Genomic DNA, 15,579 nt, shown 5'->3' with positions numbered 1-15,579 from the left:
TTCAACATGAAGATAATGAGGATAAAGACCTTTATAATTACCACTTTTGCTTAATAAATAGTAAATATATTTCTCTTATGATTTTCTTAAGAATTTTCATCTCTAGCCTATTGTAAGAAGAGAGTATACAATACATATAACACACAAAATAATGTTAAACAACTTTATATTATCAATAAGTGTTCTGGGCACCAGTAGGGAATTAGAGGTTAAGTTTTGGGGGAGTCAAAAGTTATACATGGATTTTTCTCATGTCAGGTAGGCACCCTTTCACACCACAGTGTTAAAAAGTCAACTGTAATTTGACTTTATTGGTATATCAAGGTACTCAAAGTGCTCAGTTAAGGCTTCTTTTTGAAGGGACTAAAAATTATATATATATATATGTATTTTGATACAGAGTCTCACTCACTGTCACCCAGTCTGGAGTGCGGTGGCATGACCTTGGCTCACTGCAATCTCCGTCTCCCGCATTCAAGTGATTCCCCTGCCTCAGTCCCCACTCCTGAGTAGCTGGGACTACAGGTGCCTGCCACTGCACCAGGCTAAGTTTTGTCGTTTTAGTAGAGACAGGGTTTCATCATGCTGGCCAGGCTGGTCTCAAACTCCTGACCTGAGATGATCCGCCTGCCTTGGCCTCCCAAAATGCTGGGATTACAGGCGTGAGCCACCGTGCCCAGCCTGATGGATGTATTCTTCAGTATGGATAAATTATAAAATAAAATGAACATTATATATATATCTAAATGGAGCTAGTGCATTTATTAATAATATAGGGAATGTTGCTTATACGTTGGAGGATTTCTTAATTCTGGTTTGGAGGTTTGCGTGTTGACTCATAAAAGTCACTGTGATGCAATACTTACTCACTCTAGGACTATCTATAAAAATTCAATATCAATTATATGAACACGATTATACTTTTGGTTTTATAGCACATCTTTCAGCAGAGCCAAAGTGAAATCATTTCACTATTCATATGAAATATCAAGACTCATGGAGTAGGCATCAAACTGAGTGGTTAGGAGCATTTGCTCTTAGGGCTGCCCTTAACCCATATATAGATTAAGGGACCATCAATTTATCACGATAAAAAAGGGCTGCTACTCAAACTTTTTGAAATTGTTCCCCTTTGTCTCTGCCTAGCATGCAGAATGTTGAATGTAAAGAATCCTACATTTACACAGGGTTGGTTTCCAACTCATGCATATATTCCAGAATGCCATGACACATCAGTAGGTGCTGCAATGTGATGTGGTTGTGATGACGCTCCATGCTGCCCAATGATGCACCATAAAATACCCAAAATGGTTAGTCTTAATGTGAAGTAAATACTAAGTTCATGGCTTGAAAATATTGAAGATTACTTCACTTGCTCTGTAGCTCCATTTATAAGAGTCCTTCAGTTCTTAAATATGATTTACATAGTGTAACTATCATAATATCAAGGGTATTCATGATAGTTGCCATTTATTGAGCACTCACTCTATGCTAGGATCTGGTATTGTTCATGTATCTTATCCATTTGATCTGCTTAAAAGCATGTAGTTATCTTTATTTTTTATTTTCAGATGAGGAATCTGAATCTTTCAAATATTAAGTAACTTAGTATGTGCTGGAATTTGTATATGAAAACCCACATTGGTTTGAATCTAAAGCTCATCCAAAGCACTAAGCTATGCTGCCCCCAAGATCTAGGTTATGTGCCTAGATCATGTAAATGTTCACCCTATAAATTTCCAACTGGAAAAAGACTAAGCAATTTCCAATATAAACAGTCCACTTTCCCAAAAGTGAAACATTTCTGATGACTGATCTGCACAATGTGTTTTCATCTCAATAAGAAGAGTAAGAAAATGGAAAGTATTGCATATGTTAAATAGCTTGATTTAACCTCATTGTATACATATATCAAAACATCATGTCATATACTACAAATATGAAGTTACTTGTCAATCAAAAAAAAAAAAAAGAAGAAAAGAGAAGAACAGGGCTAGAACAGAAACGAAGCCTATGAGAGCATAAAGGTGCAACAGTGTAGACCAACTGCATGAGCTCCAAACAAAGCCTCCAAAAGAATCTTTTGAAATCTTCGGGCAAGTCTCTCAATCTCTCTGAATCACAATTGCCTCATCCACCAGAACAGATAACAGTGCAGGCCCCTACTTCACTTTGGAATGGGCATGACAGTTTTCTAGCCTTATTTCCCATACTTGGTCATACCCTCACATCAGGTCTTTATTCCATGTGAAAGATTTGCTGGGAAGGCCTTTGAGGGGCCTCTTCATCTTTCCACAGAGCTTTCCATTAAACAGAGGCAAAATTAAACCATGTCCCTTTTTTCCATGGCACTCTGAACCCTTCTTATCATGTGATCTATTAGAATTACTTATCTATGTATCTGGCCCACACCACTGAGCTCCTGGTGAACCTATACCTCCCCTTCATAAAATATAAAGCAGGTGGCTCACACAAAATACACTCTCAACAAATGTGGAATAGAAGGCATGATTCATGATTATTTCATTCTACTAAATGCATGATATTATTTGGACTACGCACTGTGATATACCATTAAAAATAAGTGATCTTTTTAAAAAAATTTCCAGAATTAGGACAGATGCACTGTGACTCACGTTATTATTATTATTATTATTTTGAGTCGGAGTCTTGCTCTATCACCCATGCTGGAGTACAGTGGCATGACCTTGGCTCACTGCAACCTCTGCCTCCCGGGTTCAAGGGAGTCTCCTGCCTCAGCCCACCCGAGTAGCTGGGACTACAGGCGCGCGCCATCACGCCCGGCTAATTTCCTTTGTATTTTTAGTAAAGATGGGGTTTTGCCATCTTGGCCAGGCTGCTCTCGAACTCCTGACCTCAGGTGATCCACCCGCCTCGGCTTCCCAAAGTGCTGGGATTACAGGCATGAGCCACTGCGCCTGGCCTGACCTACATTCTTAAAAGGGCTGTGTTACTGAAACTATCAGGAAAGAGATACATATCTCCAGGTGAAGGAAAATGAACAATGCTTTTTCTCTTCCTCAAGTCAAGAAAAATCCAGTTCTTTAGTTGACAGTACATCCAAGTTAGTCAAATTAAGTAGCTTCCTGTCTCCGCTTCATTTTATCTACTTGTCATGATTAAATATCCTACTAGGTTGTAAGTGGGCCCTCAACGCTGACCTTTTTATCTTGGGATTTGAGAGGCACAGTCTAGAGCACTACTCTTCACCTAAATGCCAGTATGCCACCAGTAGAAATTATCCTTTAGGCTAAATATTGTTCTTCCCAGAAACTCTCTTTTCAAGGATCAGTTTAAACCTAAATTCATCAGAGAGGAAAACAGCAGATTTCAGAGTCAGATGAAGAATTCATATCCTCCTGGCTTTGAACATTATCGGCTGTGGGATGGTGTAGGTAAAATTTTAAGTGCATAATTTGGCAATAATAAATCATCAATAAATATTAATGTTGATGAGGCCCCTGGGCCACATAAAGAAATAGGGAGTGAGGGGATTTGAAATTCTGGCCACTTCACAGAAATGGGTGGGGAAGGGCTCTTGATTGAGATAGAAGCCCATCCTACATGAAGCAATTCCTCATTAAGAGTTCTCTCGTCCTTTATCCTTGTTGGAAACATCAGGCAAAGCACTCTTGGTCTTAAAGTACTTTTACATCTAAATACGGAACTCTTCTATTTAATCCCTGTCTGTTGTAGATGTTAAGTATACAAAGAGGTTGTCAGAGTTTGAAACATCGGGACTTCTGTCAGGTACTAGCTCCGGAACTCCAGTCCTGCTCGCCCTCAAAAACGGCTTGCAGCTAGAGGTTTAAGTTCCACTTCCTCTCCGCGAATCCTTACGCACGAGGGAGGCGGGGCGTGTGTCCTCCGCGCGTGGTTTTCGGGTAGCACCTTCTGGGGCGCCGCCTGCCTCCACCCACGGCCGGGCCTTGACGTCATGGGCTGCGGCCCCCTCCCGGCTGAGCCTATAAAGCGGCAGGTGCGCACCGCCCTACAGACGTTCGCACACCTGGGTGCCAGCGCCCCAGAGGTCCCGGGACAGCCCGAGGCGCCGCGCCCGCCGCCCCGAGCTCCCCAAGCCTTGGAGAGCGGCGCACACTCCCGGTCTCCACTCGCTCTTCCAACACCCGCTCGTTTTGGCGGTAGCTCGTGTCCCAGAGACGAGTTGCCCCAGAGACCGAGACGCCGCCGCTCCGAAGGACCAATGAGAGCCCCGCTGCTACCGCCGGCGCCGGTGGTGCTGTCGCTCTTGATACTCGGCTCAGGTGAGGATTCACCGGCGCTGAACTGCTGGGCTCTCCTCCCATGGCAGGTTTTGCCTCTTGAGTTTGGCTCTTGCTTCTCTAAAAATCGCCCTTTAGCTCCCCCGACCCTGCGCCGCAGGAGGTGATCACTGTAGCTCCCTCCCTAGGAGGAAAAGTGAAGGGCAGATGTCTCAAATGTCCAGGACAAGGTGTCCCGGAGAATCGCTGTACTTTTTCTTTAGTTCAGCTGAGAAGACGGGAGAGATCATTTGAACCTAACCCTTCGTTTCACAGATTAAAAGATTAAAAAGACCAAGATCTAGAGAGGTGAAGTGATTTCCGCAGATATTGGACCCAGCAGTGTTTGCTGCCTCCTGCCTAATTCTCCATCTCCTCTGTCTAGTGATTTCTTCTTTACCTTCCTAGAGGGACTTAGAGTGTCCCGGAGAGAGGTTAAAAGCACCACTCTGATGCTGTTTTATTGAGACCTAAGAAAAAGCAAGATAAAGCAGTAACTTAACTCTCGGCCCCAAATCTTACTTAGTACTCAGTTTATTGTCTATGTAGTAATAATAATAATGATAATGAAAAATGACAATAATAATCGATATCATTAACCACTGTTTATATTATTTTAAAAGATTATCTTTTAAAAATATCTTTTAAAAATATGAACACATCTGAAGAAAATCTGATATTTGTATCTAAAACCTACCGAAATAGGCCAGGGTGGCATTCTAGCAAAAAGAGAAATGCATTTGGAATGTGAAGTGATGGGAATTTTTAGACATTAGCCATCAAGTAATTGTATTAGATTAATTTGCCAATTTGGCGGGATTTTTTTGATGTGGAAATTAATGTGGATTATCTGTGGAAAAGAAAAACTTCAGAAAAGCACTTCTGTAATTGGGACAGCTGAATTTGCTTGCTGGCAAAAATGTAAACTTTCTTTCATAGAAATGACTCAATCACAAACAATAGCACATGTGCAATAACTGCTTTGATGTCAAAAGATAAACTTTTCTACCTAACACAGCTGACTCGAAAGGCACCCTACTTTACCTTTTCTTTTCTTCCCTTATTCCCTCCCCTGCAGGCCATTATGCTGCTGGATTGGACCTCAATGACACCTACTCTGGGAAGCGTGAACCATTTTCTGGGGACCACAGTGCTGATGGATTTGAGGTTACCTCAAGAAGTGAGATGTCTTCAGGAAGTGAGATTTCCCCTGTGAGTGAAATGCCTTCTAGTAGTGAACTGTCCTCGGGAGCCGACTATGACTACTCAGAAGAGTATGATAACGAACTACAAATACCTGGCTATATTGTCGATGATTCAGTCAGAGGTGAGTAGGGGATAAAGCAAAAATATGGCCTGTGAGATGTGGATTTATATGAGCAAAGCTGCTTCAGAAGTAAAGCTGCTCCCCAGATTTTCTAGTGGCTTTATTGTATGTCTATCTGTTGGATAGCCCCTAGGTAAACTGAGACAAAAAGACCAATAATGTGGGCACATCCTATATGGCCAGAGTGATCATAAATGGTGTATGTCTCATTTTTAAACCTAATCTTCACAATGACTTTAAGTAGGAATTGTTATCCTCATTTTACAGATGTGATAACTGAAGCCGAAAAAGGTTTTGCTCTAGGTTCTACAGGTAACAAGCAGATGAGCTAGAATTAGAGCTCCAGTCTGTTTGATTCTATGCAGAAGAGACACTAAGCTCTTTCCCCCTATGCTACATGACCCCCATTCTGAGAGACAAATTTAGACATTAACCATTCCTATCTACTTTGTATCTTAGCTTTTGTATCCCCTTCCCCCACACCACCCTTCCCCAGATAACTGCATTTTAACACAAATAAGAGGACAGAGGAAGTAATGGGACAGGAGGCATTAGACTTTAGCATATAAGTACTAGGTGATGAGAAACTGATGGAATAATAATAATAATGCCATCTGGAAATATTAAAGAAGGGTGAATATACTTAGATTTTGTATTGCTAAAATCACTCTTTAACCCCAAATCCCATTTGTTAGTTATATAACCCATGGTTTCTTTCACTTTCCTGTTATCTCATATTTTAAAAAGGCCCTTTGCTTGGAGTGAAAGTACCAAAGTAAGAGAGAAATATTGCATACTTTGGAGTTTGAAGGAAGAAGAAGTTAACAGTAAATAAGATCTAAATATCCTAAGAGCATCCACTACAGAGGCAGGGCAAGATGGTTTCAGAGCTCTTGAAGGCCTTTTCTGTCCTGACTTGAGTTTCCCTGGCTTCTCCCCCTCTTGTCTGGTTCTCAGAACTGGTGAAGGGACACCAAGTGGTACCAGAGGGACAGTGACTTGGGTGAGTGGGAAGTGAGAAAACCGTTAGCGAACACTCCACTTAATTCCCTTCCTTCTCAAAGTGTGCTTTTCTGTGAGGTGGGGAAGGGGTTCATTTGTGCTTATTTTTGAAGGCATGAGATTAGACCCATGAAGGTGTCTAGAAACTGTTCTCTTAAACATGTTTCAAGTTGTTAACACTTCAGAAGGCCAAGTAAATGATTAGTAGTACAAATGATGACTAGTGCTCAAAATTGCGATGCATTGTGAAATAGAGTGAAAATGTTGGCTGAACACCTTCCAAAGGCTAAGTTAAATGTCCATGATGTTAGTGCTTATCGCAACACTTCAGCATAGTGACTATTTTTTATTTGCCTCTGTCTGTAGTTTGTAATCTATCTGACAAAGTGAAGTTACGTTCATTCAAAATATTTCTTTTAAAGGACTTTTCTATCTTGTGCTTTTTTATCGTCAGAGAAAAGTTTCAATATAAAAATTGCATAACCACCTCTTAAACATTTGCTACTAATTTTACTTTTGTTAAATGTTATTATAATAATCTGCTAAAATACTCAGTATTTATTTTCCATTTCCTTAATCACAGATATTCTATCTTTGATACCCTAGTTGACCTTCACTATGTTTCTAATGTTTTGTATTGAATGGGTGCTGCATGACCATTATGACTAATGGTATTTTCTCTTTACTGAAATCTGTTTGCTAAATATTCACTTGGATAAACCTCTTCAGACATTAGTGTAACAAAATGCACAGCACTAACATGCAAAGCCCTTTCCTATCTTTAGTATGTGGGTAAACTACACCTTGCATAACTGCAAGACTGAACAAAAGTTTCTGTGGATCTGATAAGATAAATCTCTGAAGCACTGAATACAAATATTCCTGGGCTCCTGTTTTCAAATAGATTGACCACGAAAATGAGCTCCATGGAAATTATCAATTTGATTATAGTCTGTTGTAATCTGGGAATTGGAGCATTGTAACCTAGAGTAACTCTAATTTATAATTCTCAATTTTTTCCACCTGCAAGTAGTACTCACTAATTCCCAACTATAATCATGAGTGGACACTACTTTCAGGTAGAAAAAACTGAAAATTATAAATTAGGGTTATTCAGTCCTCTCTAACTTTTATATTGTGTTAGGTAATGAGGCGCGCATGGCTGTTACCCCTGTGAGCGCTCACTGCTATGACATCTTTCTCTCATGTCTCTAAAATTATATTCAAGTTTGAGAGACTCTTGTCAATAAATCTTTTCTTTTTTAGTTGAACAGGTAGTTAAGCCCCCGAAAAACAAGACGGAAAGTGAAAATACTTCAGATAAACCCAAAAGAAAGAAAAAGGGAGGCAAAAATGGAAAAAATAGAAGAAACAGAAAGAAGAAAAATCCATGTAATGCAGAATTTCAAAATTTCTGCATTCACGGAGAATGCAAATATATAGAGCACCTGGAAGCAGTAACATGCAAGTAAGTTTTCCTAAAGCATATAGAATTCTGTATTTCTAGCACCATGTCTGAAACCCCTAACTGCAGGAAACCATTTATTTTTCCAGTGTATAAACCAAGGGTCAGTAAACTTTTTGTTAAAGCACCAGATAGTAAATATTATAGGCTTAGTGGGCCAAGATTGTTACATGTACTTAACGAATTAAAGTGTAACCATTTAAAAATGTAAAATTGGTGGGTGCAGTGGTTCACACCTGTATTCCCAGCACTTTGGGGGGCCGAGGTGGGCAGATCCCTTGAGCCCAAGAGTTTGAGACCAGCGTGGGCAACATGGGGTGAAACTCCATCTCTACAAAAAATACAAAAAAGTTTAGCTGAGTACAATGGTGACAGCCTGTAGTCCCAGTAGTCTGGGAGGCTGAGGTAGCAGAATTAATTGCTTGAGCTCAGGAGGTTGAGACTGCAGTGAGCCGTGATCGCACCACTACACTCCAGCCTGGGAGACAGAGCGAGGCCCTGTCTCCAAAACAAAGCAAAACAAAAATGTAAAGACTATTCTTAGCTTGCAGATTGTTTAACAAAACAAAAAAGCAGCAAATGGCCGGATTTGATCCATAGGCTGTAGTTTCCTGACCCCTGGTATAAACCATTATTTTTTGTGCATGCTCGTGCTTGCTCTCTCTCCCTCTCTCTCTCTTTCTTTCTATATATATATGTATGTGTGTGTGTGTGTGTGTATGCATTTTTTAAAAACTCCTTTAAAAAAGGACCTAAAGGTAATTTTTGCATAATCTTTCACGTTGTTTTAACCTCCTCCCCGCTTACCTCCCACAAGCAGCTAGCACATTAAATAATATTGGAATGTATCAACTGCATAACAAATCACTGAACTCATCAGTTGGTCATAAAAGAAACACAAAGAATGACAAGGCGTGTCTTCTTGAAATATCACACCCAAACTAATCTCAACTTGTTCTTATACTAATAGATCCTTAGTTAGAATGCATTCTGTGTCTCATTATTTAAAATACGAGTATATGGCATAACTTTTTTAATGTTGGAATTAAATGGTTCTTTATGATCCGGAAAGTAAGCTTAAAACACACCGCATGTTTTTGTGATTATAATTTTTAAATGTGAATTGTTTGCAGATGTCAGCAAGAATATTTCGGTGAACGGTGTGGGGAAAAGTCCATGAAAACTCACAGCATGATTGACAGTAGTTTATCAAAAATTGCATTAGCAGCCATAGCTGCCTTTATGTCTGCTGTGATCCTCACAGCTATTGCTGTTATTACAGTCCAGTAAGTATGACATAACTTACAAATTCTTAATAAAATAATGGGAGGTTAATTTTTTCAGTATTTCTCTCATACTCTACTCTGGTATTTTAGATGAATTATTATATTGTTGTCACTTGATCTTTGGTTTATATTTTTATATTTTATTGACAAATATCACAGAAAGTGGTCAATGTTTATGACTTGTGGCCACCATTGAAATTTAACATGTAAAGCCCTTTTATAGAAGATCTAGAAATTTTTTGAACTTAAGTAATTGAAGGTTTTATTTCATGTTATTTTTCTACTCATGGTTACTTTAGAATCTCAGAAAATATTTATATCTACTGTGAAATCCTATGCTTCATCAAGCCTCAGGAGCTAATTAAGACCTGTTTATAGGAGGTTCGTAGTATCAGACATACTGCTTTGATACTAAAAACGACAAAGAACTACAAATCATCAGCAGTAAAGAATAGATATGTTTTCTGCTCATATTAGAATGCAAAATTCTGAGTTAGGAATATTATAACATGGTACTAATTTACTTAGAGCTTATGCTTATTTTGTTACTATCAAATATGAGAACTCAATTATTAAAAATAAATTTCCATCATAAGACATGGCATAGCAAGCAAGGACAATTCTATTACTGTTTCACTACAGCGTATCTTCCCTGTGCTCATAATAACAGATCACACACTTCACTTCATGGCCAGTGAATGTTAGGACTAGACTGTCCCAGGTAGTAGGCACTGATGGGTGCATCAAAATGGCATTGTCTGTCAAACAGAAGTCACTGAATAAGGGAAGTTGGGGGAGGACATGAATGGCTCTGTGATGACTCATGTGCTGCTAGAGCTTGGGAAAAGCAAGGGACTCATTCTTCTAATTTTAGGTCTTGGTAAATAACTTTAACAGCTATCCACTTGTGTACATGATCTACCACGACTACCATTCAGGAAACAAGGGGTTATCTTCTGCCATTGTTTACAATTATTTTAAATTTAGATGAGATCATCATAACATGACACATAAAAATTGTTTCATCATGCATATCAAGTTTGATATGTAGCTTAAATTTATTTTGCACACCCTAGAATTTGTCCTGGTTTTTTAGTACCTCAAGCCAGATATGCAAAGGTGTTTAGGAGAGATACTCTCAGACAAACCATTATTATTTTAAAGGATAGAACAAAACAATCGCTAGTTAAGGAAGATGTTTTGTAATAATTAAACTTGTAATTATTCGACTTGAAATATTTAATAATTTTTTGGGAAAGAATGGATAGATTTTGTTAATGTTAGCACTCTTAAAATTAAGCAGTGGCTTTTTTCCCCTTGTCTCCCATATTCTCCTTGTGTTTGAAACATAAAACAAACACTAAACCTAAGCAAAAGTTGCTGGGTTTGTTTTCATAATTGAGGTGAGTTTTCCCCTCAACTATTACAATAAAAGAAAACTTTTTATGATTTTAATGATAATGTTTTGTGGTGGGTTAAAGACCTCCTAACAACAGGGGGTTTTTATACAACAACAAGAAGTTTTTAAATAATTGAGTTTTTAAAGTGGAAAGTAGCAGTAAATTAAGCTAGAAGGATATATTTTATACCTAGAAATAAATAAAGCTCAACTTGTTTTGTAAGCCTGTTTTAAAAATATTTAATCATTTAATTTGTGCAAGTATAGAGTTCTCCTATGGCAAAACTATACCATCATCTTCTCCAATTGTGCATGGCAGCTGTACTAAGTTCTGCAAAAGCAAGACATATGGATGTGTTTCATACCTTCTCAGAATTGGTATATCAAGACACATTTAAATATAAGCCCTCTGGAAATGGATTTATATAAAGTCAACATAAATACCCCCTTAGAAATTGGTAATATTTTATAGCCAGGTTTAGGTTTAGTGTCAAGTACAGTGATTGCTGGTCTATCACTACTCATGAAATGGAACCCCCTCTACTCATAAAAACCCCAATCAAACATATAGATGAATAGAACTTTGATAACATTAGAATGCCTTGTTCTCTGAAGGCTTAGAAGACGATACGTCAGGAAATATGAAGGAGAAGCTGAGGAACGAAAGAAACTTCGACAAGAGAATGGAAATGTACATGCTATAGCATAACTGAAGATAAAATTACAGGTTTGAGTTTTAAAATATATCTTTAGATCATATCCTATAATTTTGAAAAATTTAACACTATATAATCTCAAGAAAAATATGGAATGTGTTCTTAATTATATATACACTATGAACAATGGCTATGTTAAAGTATTATTCTTTGAGTATAAGATGGAATTCAATATTGAGAATAGACTACGTGTTTAATAAGTATTATTAGGGATATAAATATGAGAGACACTGGTCCAGTTCTCAAGGAACTTATTGTTTAGTAGATAGGAAAAAAAATGTAAGAAACCAGAATACTAGGGATGTAAAATAAATGTCATGAGAAAGGAACCAATGGAGTATGAGAAGTTTCCAGTGAAAAACAAAGAATCCAGTGGAATTTATTTAGGGAGGAGGAAAAGATGTGTTCAGGGTGGCCTTGGAAGTGAACGTTGAAGGACTAGTGAGATTGGTTCAAGAAACTGTGAAGGGAAAGAAAGGGTTATGCTGAGAAATGGAATAGATAATTTTAGAAACTTGTGAAAAATGGCTTCATCTAAATGAGTGTTAGGGGAGATACAGTTGTGATGATAGGTTGAGCTCACATGGTGGAGAGCCACAGTTGGGGGTGCTTGCACTGATAATGTGAGGGCATGGAGACAGACAATAGGTTGAATGCTCTTTTTTTACAAAAGGAAGTAGAAAGGGAGGGGGATGTAAATTTGATAAATAAGTTGGTGAAAACGTATATTTTATTTTCTTGTAAAGAGAGAGAACTGAGCATGTTGTAGGTATAAGGTAAAAAGGTGTGAAGAGGAATATTTCGTTGATAATGAAAGTGAGCAGCTAGGGAAGAAAACTCCCAGAGGAAGAGGGAGGCAAGGAAATCAAGAACACACTTAAAGTTTGTCAGAAGAAGGAACTTTATTTCCTTAAACATTCAAGAAAGATGATGTCATTTCAGTTATTGATTGTCTAACTTCAGTAGGTTTAAGAGTTACTTGAGGGCTGGGCACAGTGGCTCAGGCCTGTAATCCCAGCACTTTGGGAGGCTGAGGTGGGCGGATCACCTGAGGTCAGGAGTGCAAGACCAGCCTGGCCAACATGGTGAAACCTTTTCTATACTAAAAATACAAAAAATTAGCTGGGTGTGGTGGTGAATGCCTATAATCCCAGCTACTTGAGAGGCTGAGGCAGGAGAATTGCTTGAACTGCAAGGCAGAGGTTGCAGTAAGCCAAGATCGCGCCATTGCACTCCAACCTGGGCAACAAGAGCGAAACTCCATCTTAAAAAAAAAAAAAAAAAGAATTACTTGAGATGCTTGTTGAATATGCATATTGCTAAGCCCAACCCTAAATCTACTGAATCAGAATTCTATTTTTAATGTACACTCCAGATGGTTCTGATACTTGAACAACGCTATATTTAGCATTGGTTAAGTACAGATATTTTGTTTTTAGCCTATTGCAGAATTAGCTCAATAATTCATAAAATGGGTAATTATTCATACCAATGCTAAACTCGGTATTTATTGCATCAAAATTTTTAATGTATTGGCTTATTGTGGTAAAGCTAAGACCACCAGTGTGAATAAGGATGGATTTTTGGTTATTTGCCACTGAGATTTTTTAGCATAGATCCCAGAATTATTTTAGGAAAAAGAATATGCTGTGCTAGCACATAGTGGGTGCCTATTAACTGGTAGTTACTATTATTATGCCCTTGGTACTAATTTTCCTAAATTAACTGTATATCATAAATATGCTGAGACAGTTAATCTTTGATTTTAATTATGTCCACTGCATAGATTTGATTAGGAAAACTATTTCTCATGACTGCTGTTGCATTTTTATTAAGCAGAATTTGATGCAACAGATTTGAGCATATGCAGACTTCTACTGAAGTAGGTGTATAATCAAAGCAAGTGTGAAAGAGGAACTCAAGCCGAAGTAAGAGTTGTTCTCTGAAAAATCTTAGCATTTCTCAAACGATGTATTGGAAAACAACTGACAGAAATTCTGATTCCTGATTATGCTTTAAAGTTTCTTAAAGCTGTGCTGAAATTGAGCTTATCTGTAACATTTTGTTTTATTTTATTATTTTATTTTATTTTCTCACAGGATATCACATTGGAGTCACTGCCAAGTCATAGCCATAAATGATGAGTCGGTCCTCTTTCCAGTGGATCATAAGACAATGGACCCTTTTTGTTATGATGGTTTTAAACTTTCAATTGTCACTTTTTATGCTATTTCTGTATATAAAGGTGCACGAAGGTAAAAAGTATTTTTTCAAGTTGTAAATAATTTATTTAATATTTAATGGAAGTGTATTTATTTTACAGCTCATTAAACTTTTTTAACCAAACAGATTGAGAGTTTGAATATTAGTTTTGATATTGCAAGACTCCAGTGTATTTTTCTCCTAACAGTTGGTTGATCATTTAAAAAGGCTTTTCTCCCTCTTTTTACTGTCTTTATGTTGATTTTTTAAACTTATTTTTTATTAGATGACATTCTTCATGGGAGAATTATAATCTAGAGTCACATAGTTCTCCCACAAACATGAGTGTTTATAATAATAATCCCAAATTGGTCTTACTTATCCAATGTAGAACTTACACCAAGTGCCGTTAATTATAAAAGCATCTAGAATCAAGATAAGGTGCTACCTCTCTGTTACAGTGCACCTAGATTATTATAAAAGAAAAAGCAAACTCACTGCCCATCACTATGACCATCATAGACAATGAGAGAAAAATAAGTTTCAATATTACAAGAGTGACATTTTAAGAGAACTAGGAAGTATTTACATTTGAGACTTCTTTCCCTAATATCAAGACATGAATGTATGAGGTATCTAAAACGCACTCCTTCTTTCCCTCCTCTTGTTACTATTTTCTTACAGTACTGTATTTTAAACAAATGTGTGTATTGGTGGTGGATGCTCTTTCAAGAACGCTAAGGTTATGGGATGCCTCGCAGTTTGATGTCTGGCTGATGAACTAAGTTGCCTACTTACATAACAAAACAACCTTTATGATATGTGTATGGGGGGATGGGGAATATTACCAGCAATCATCTCATGGAAGAGAAATTCATGAATGAAAGGTGGATTAAGCATCAACACCTTCATATGTCTCTGGCATATTATCCACCAGATCCTTGCCCAGTGATCATCTAACCAATGAGCTCCCAGCCTCAGCTATACCTTATCACTACTTGAAAAGTTTTAAATGTCTAAGCTCCTAGACTCCCCTCCCAGAGCCTCCCATTTCAATGGACTAGAGTGAGTTGTTGGTATTAACATTTTTAAAAGATCCCTAGATATTTCCTATATGCAACTAGTGTTGAGCCTCATCCTAGTTCACTAAATATTTATTGCAGGTGATTCAAGTATAGTGTAAGACAGAAAAGCTCTGCCTTCAAGACATTTACCACCTAGTTAGCAGGAGGTGGTATGTTTTCTCAATGCAGTGCAGTAAATAACTGGCTAAGATGTGTAGCAGGAATCCCTAGGGTAGCTCCCAGGAAGCTATCACCTAGCTCAGCCTGAATGAGTCAGGGAGGGCTGCCTGGAGAGATGCTACCTGAAACTTTTTTGAAGGATGAATAGGAGTTATGGAAACGAGATTGTTATAGGCATAAGCAAAATTACAAAATCACCAAACAATATGACCTGAAAGAGAAAATACAGAAAATCATTCAGTATCAACCTGTGAAGTCAAAAGAAGATCTAAGGAAGCTAGGTGGTGAGGGCAGGGTCACACTGTAGGCCATGGAAAGCAAGGGGAAATCAGGGTACAAACTTGATCAGATTTGCATTCCAGATAGATCATCAGACCACAGTGTTGGGGAGGGATTTTAGCCAAGCCAAAGGTCAGAAGATAGGCTTAGAAGCAATTGAGCTATTCCAGGTGGGATGTAAAGAACATCTGAAGCTAAGAAGGGAAACTCAACATAGATTTGAAGTTTTATAAAAACACAAAAACGTAGCAGGGGGCAATGAAGTGCACCTGTAGTCTTAGCTACTTGCCAGGCTGAGTCGGGAGGAAAGCTTGAGCCCAGGAGTTCGAGGCTGTAGTGTGTTATGATCACACCTGTGAATAGCTACTGCACTCCA

At 38.1% G+C, this 15,579-nt stretch overlaps 1 protein-coding gene across 1 annotated transcript; it reads left to right on the top strand.

Moving 5' to 3' along the window:
• Window positions 1-1,585: 1,585 nt before the first annotated feature.
• Window positions 1,586-13,828, top strand: AREG (amphiregulin). Its single transcript, XM_003832322.4, has 6 exons — window positions 1,586-4,286; window positions 5,362-5,610; window positions 7,879-8,080; window positions 9,211-9,363; window positions 11,378-11,489; window positions 13,578-13,828. Exons 1-5 carry the CDS (start codon window positions 3,959-3,961, stop codon window positions 11,469-11,471), a joined length of 1,026 nt encoding a protein of 341 aa, XP_003832370.4. The 5' UTR covers window positions 1,586-3,958; the 3' UTR covers window positions 11,472-11,489; window positions 13,578-13,828.
• Window positions 13,829-15,579: the final 1,751 nt, after the last annotated feature.

Source organism: Pan paniscus, chromosome 3, assembly GCF_029289425.2.
Source record: "Pan paniscus chromosome 3, NHGRI_mPanPan1-v2.0_pri, whole genome shotgun sequence".
In the NCBI taxonomy this organism is placed as follows: domain Eukaryota; kingdom Metazoa; phylum Chordata; class Mammalia; order Primates; family Hominidae; genus Pan; species Pan paniscus.
This window is presented reverse-complemented; position numbering and strand designations above follow the sequence as displayed.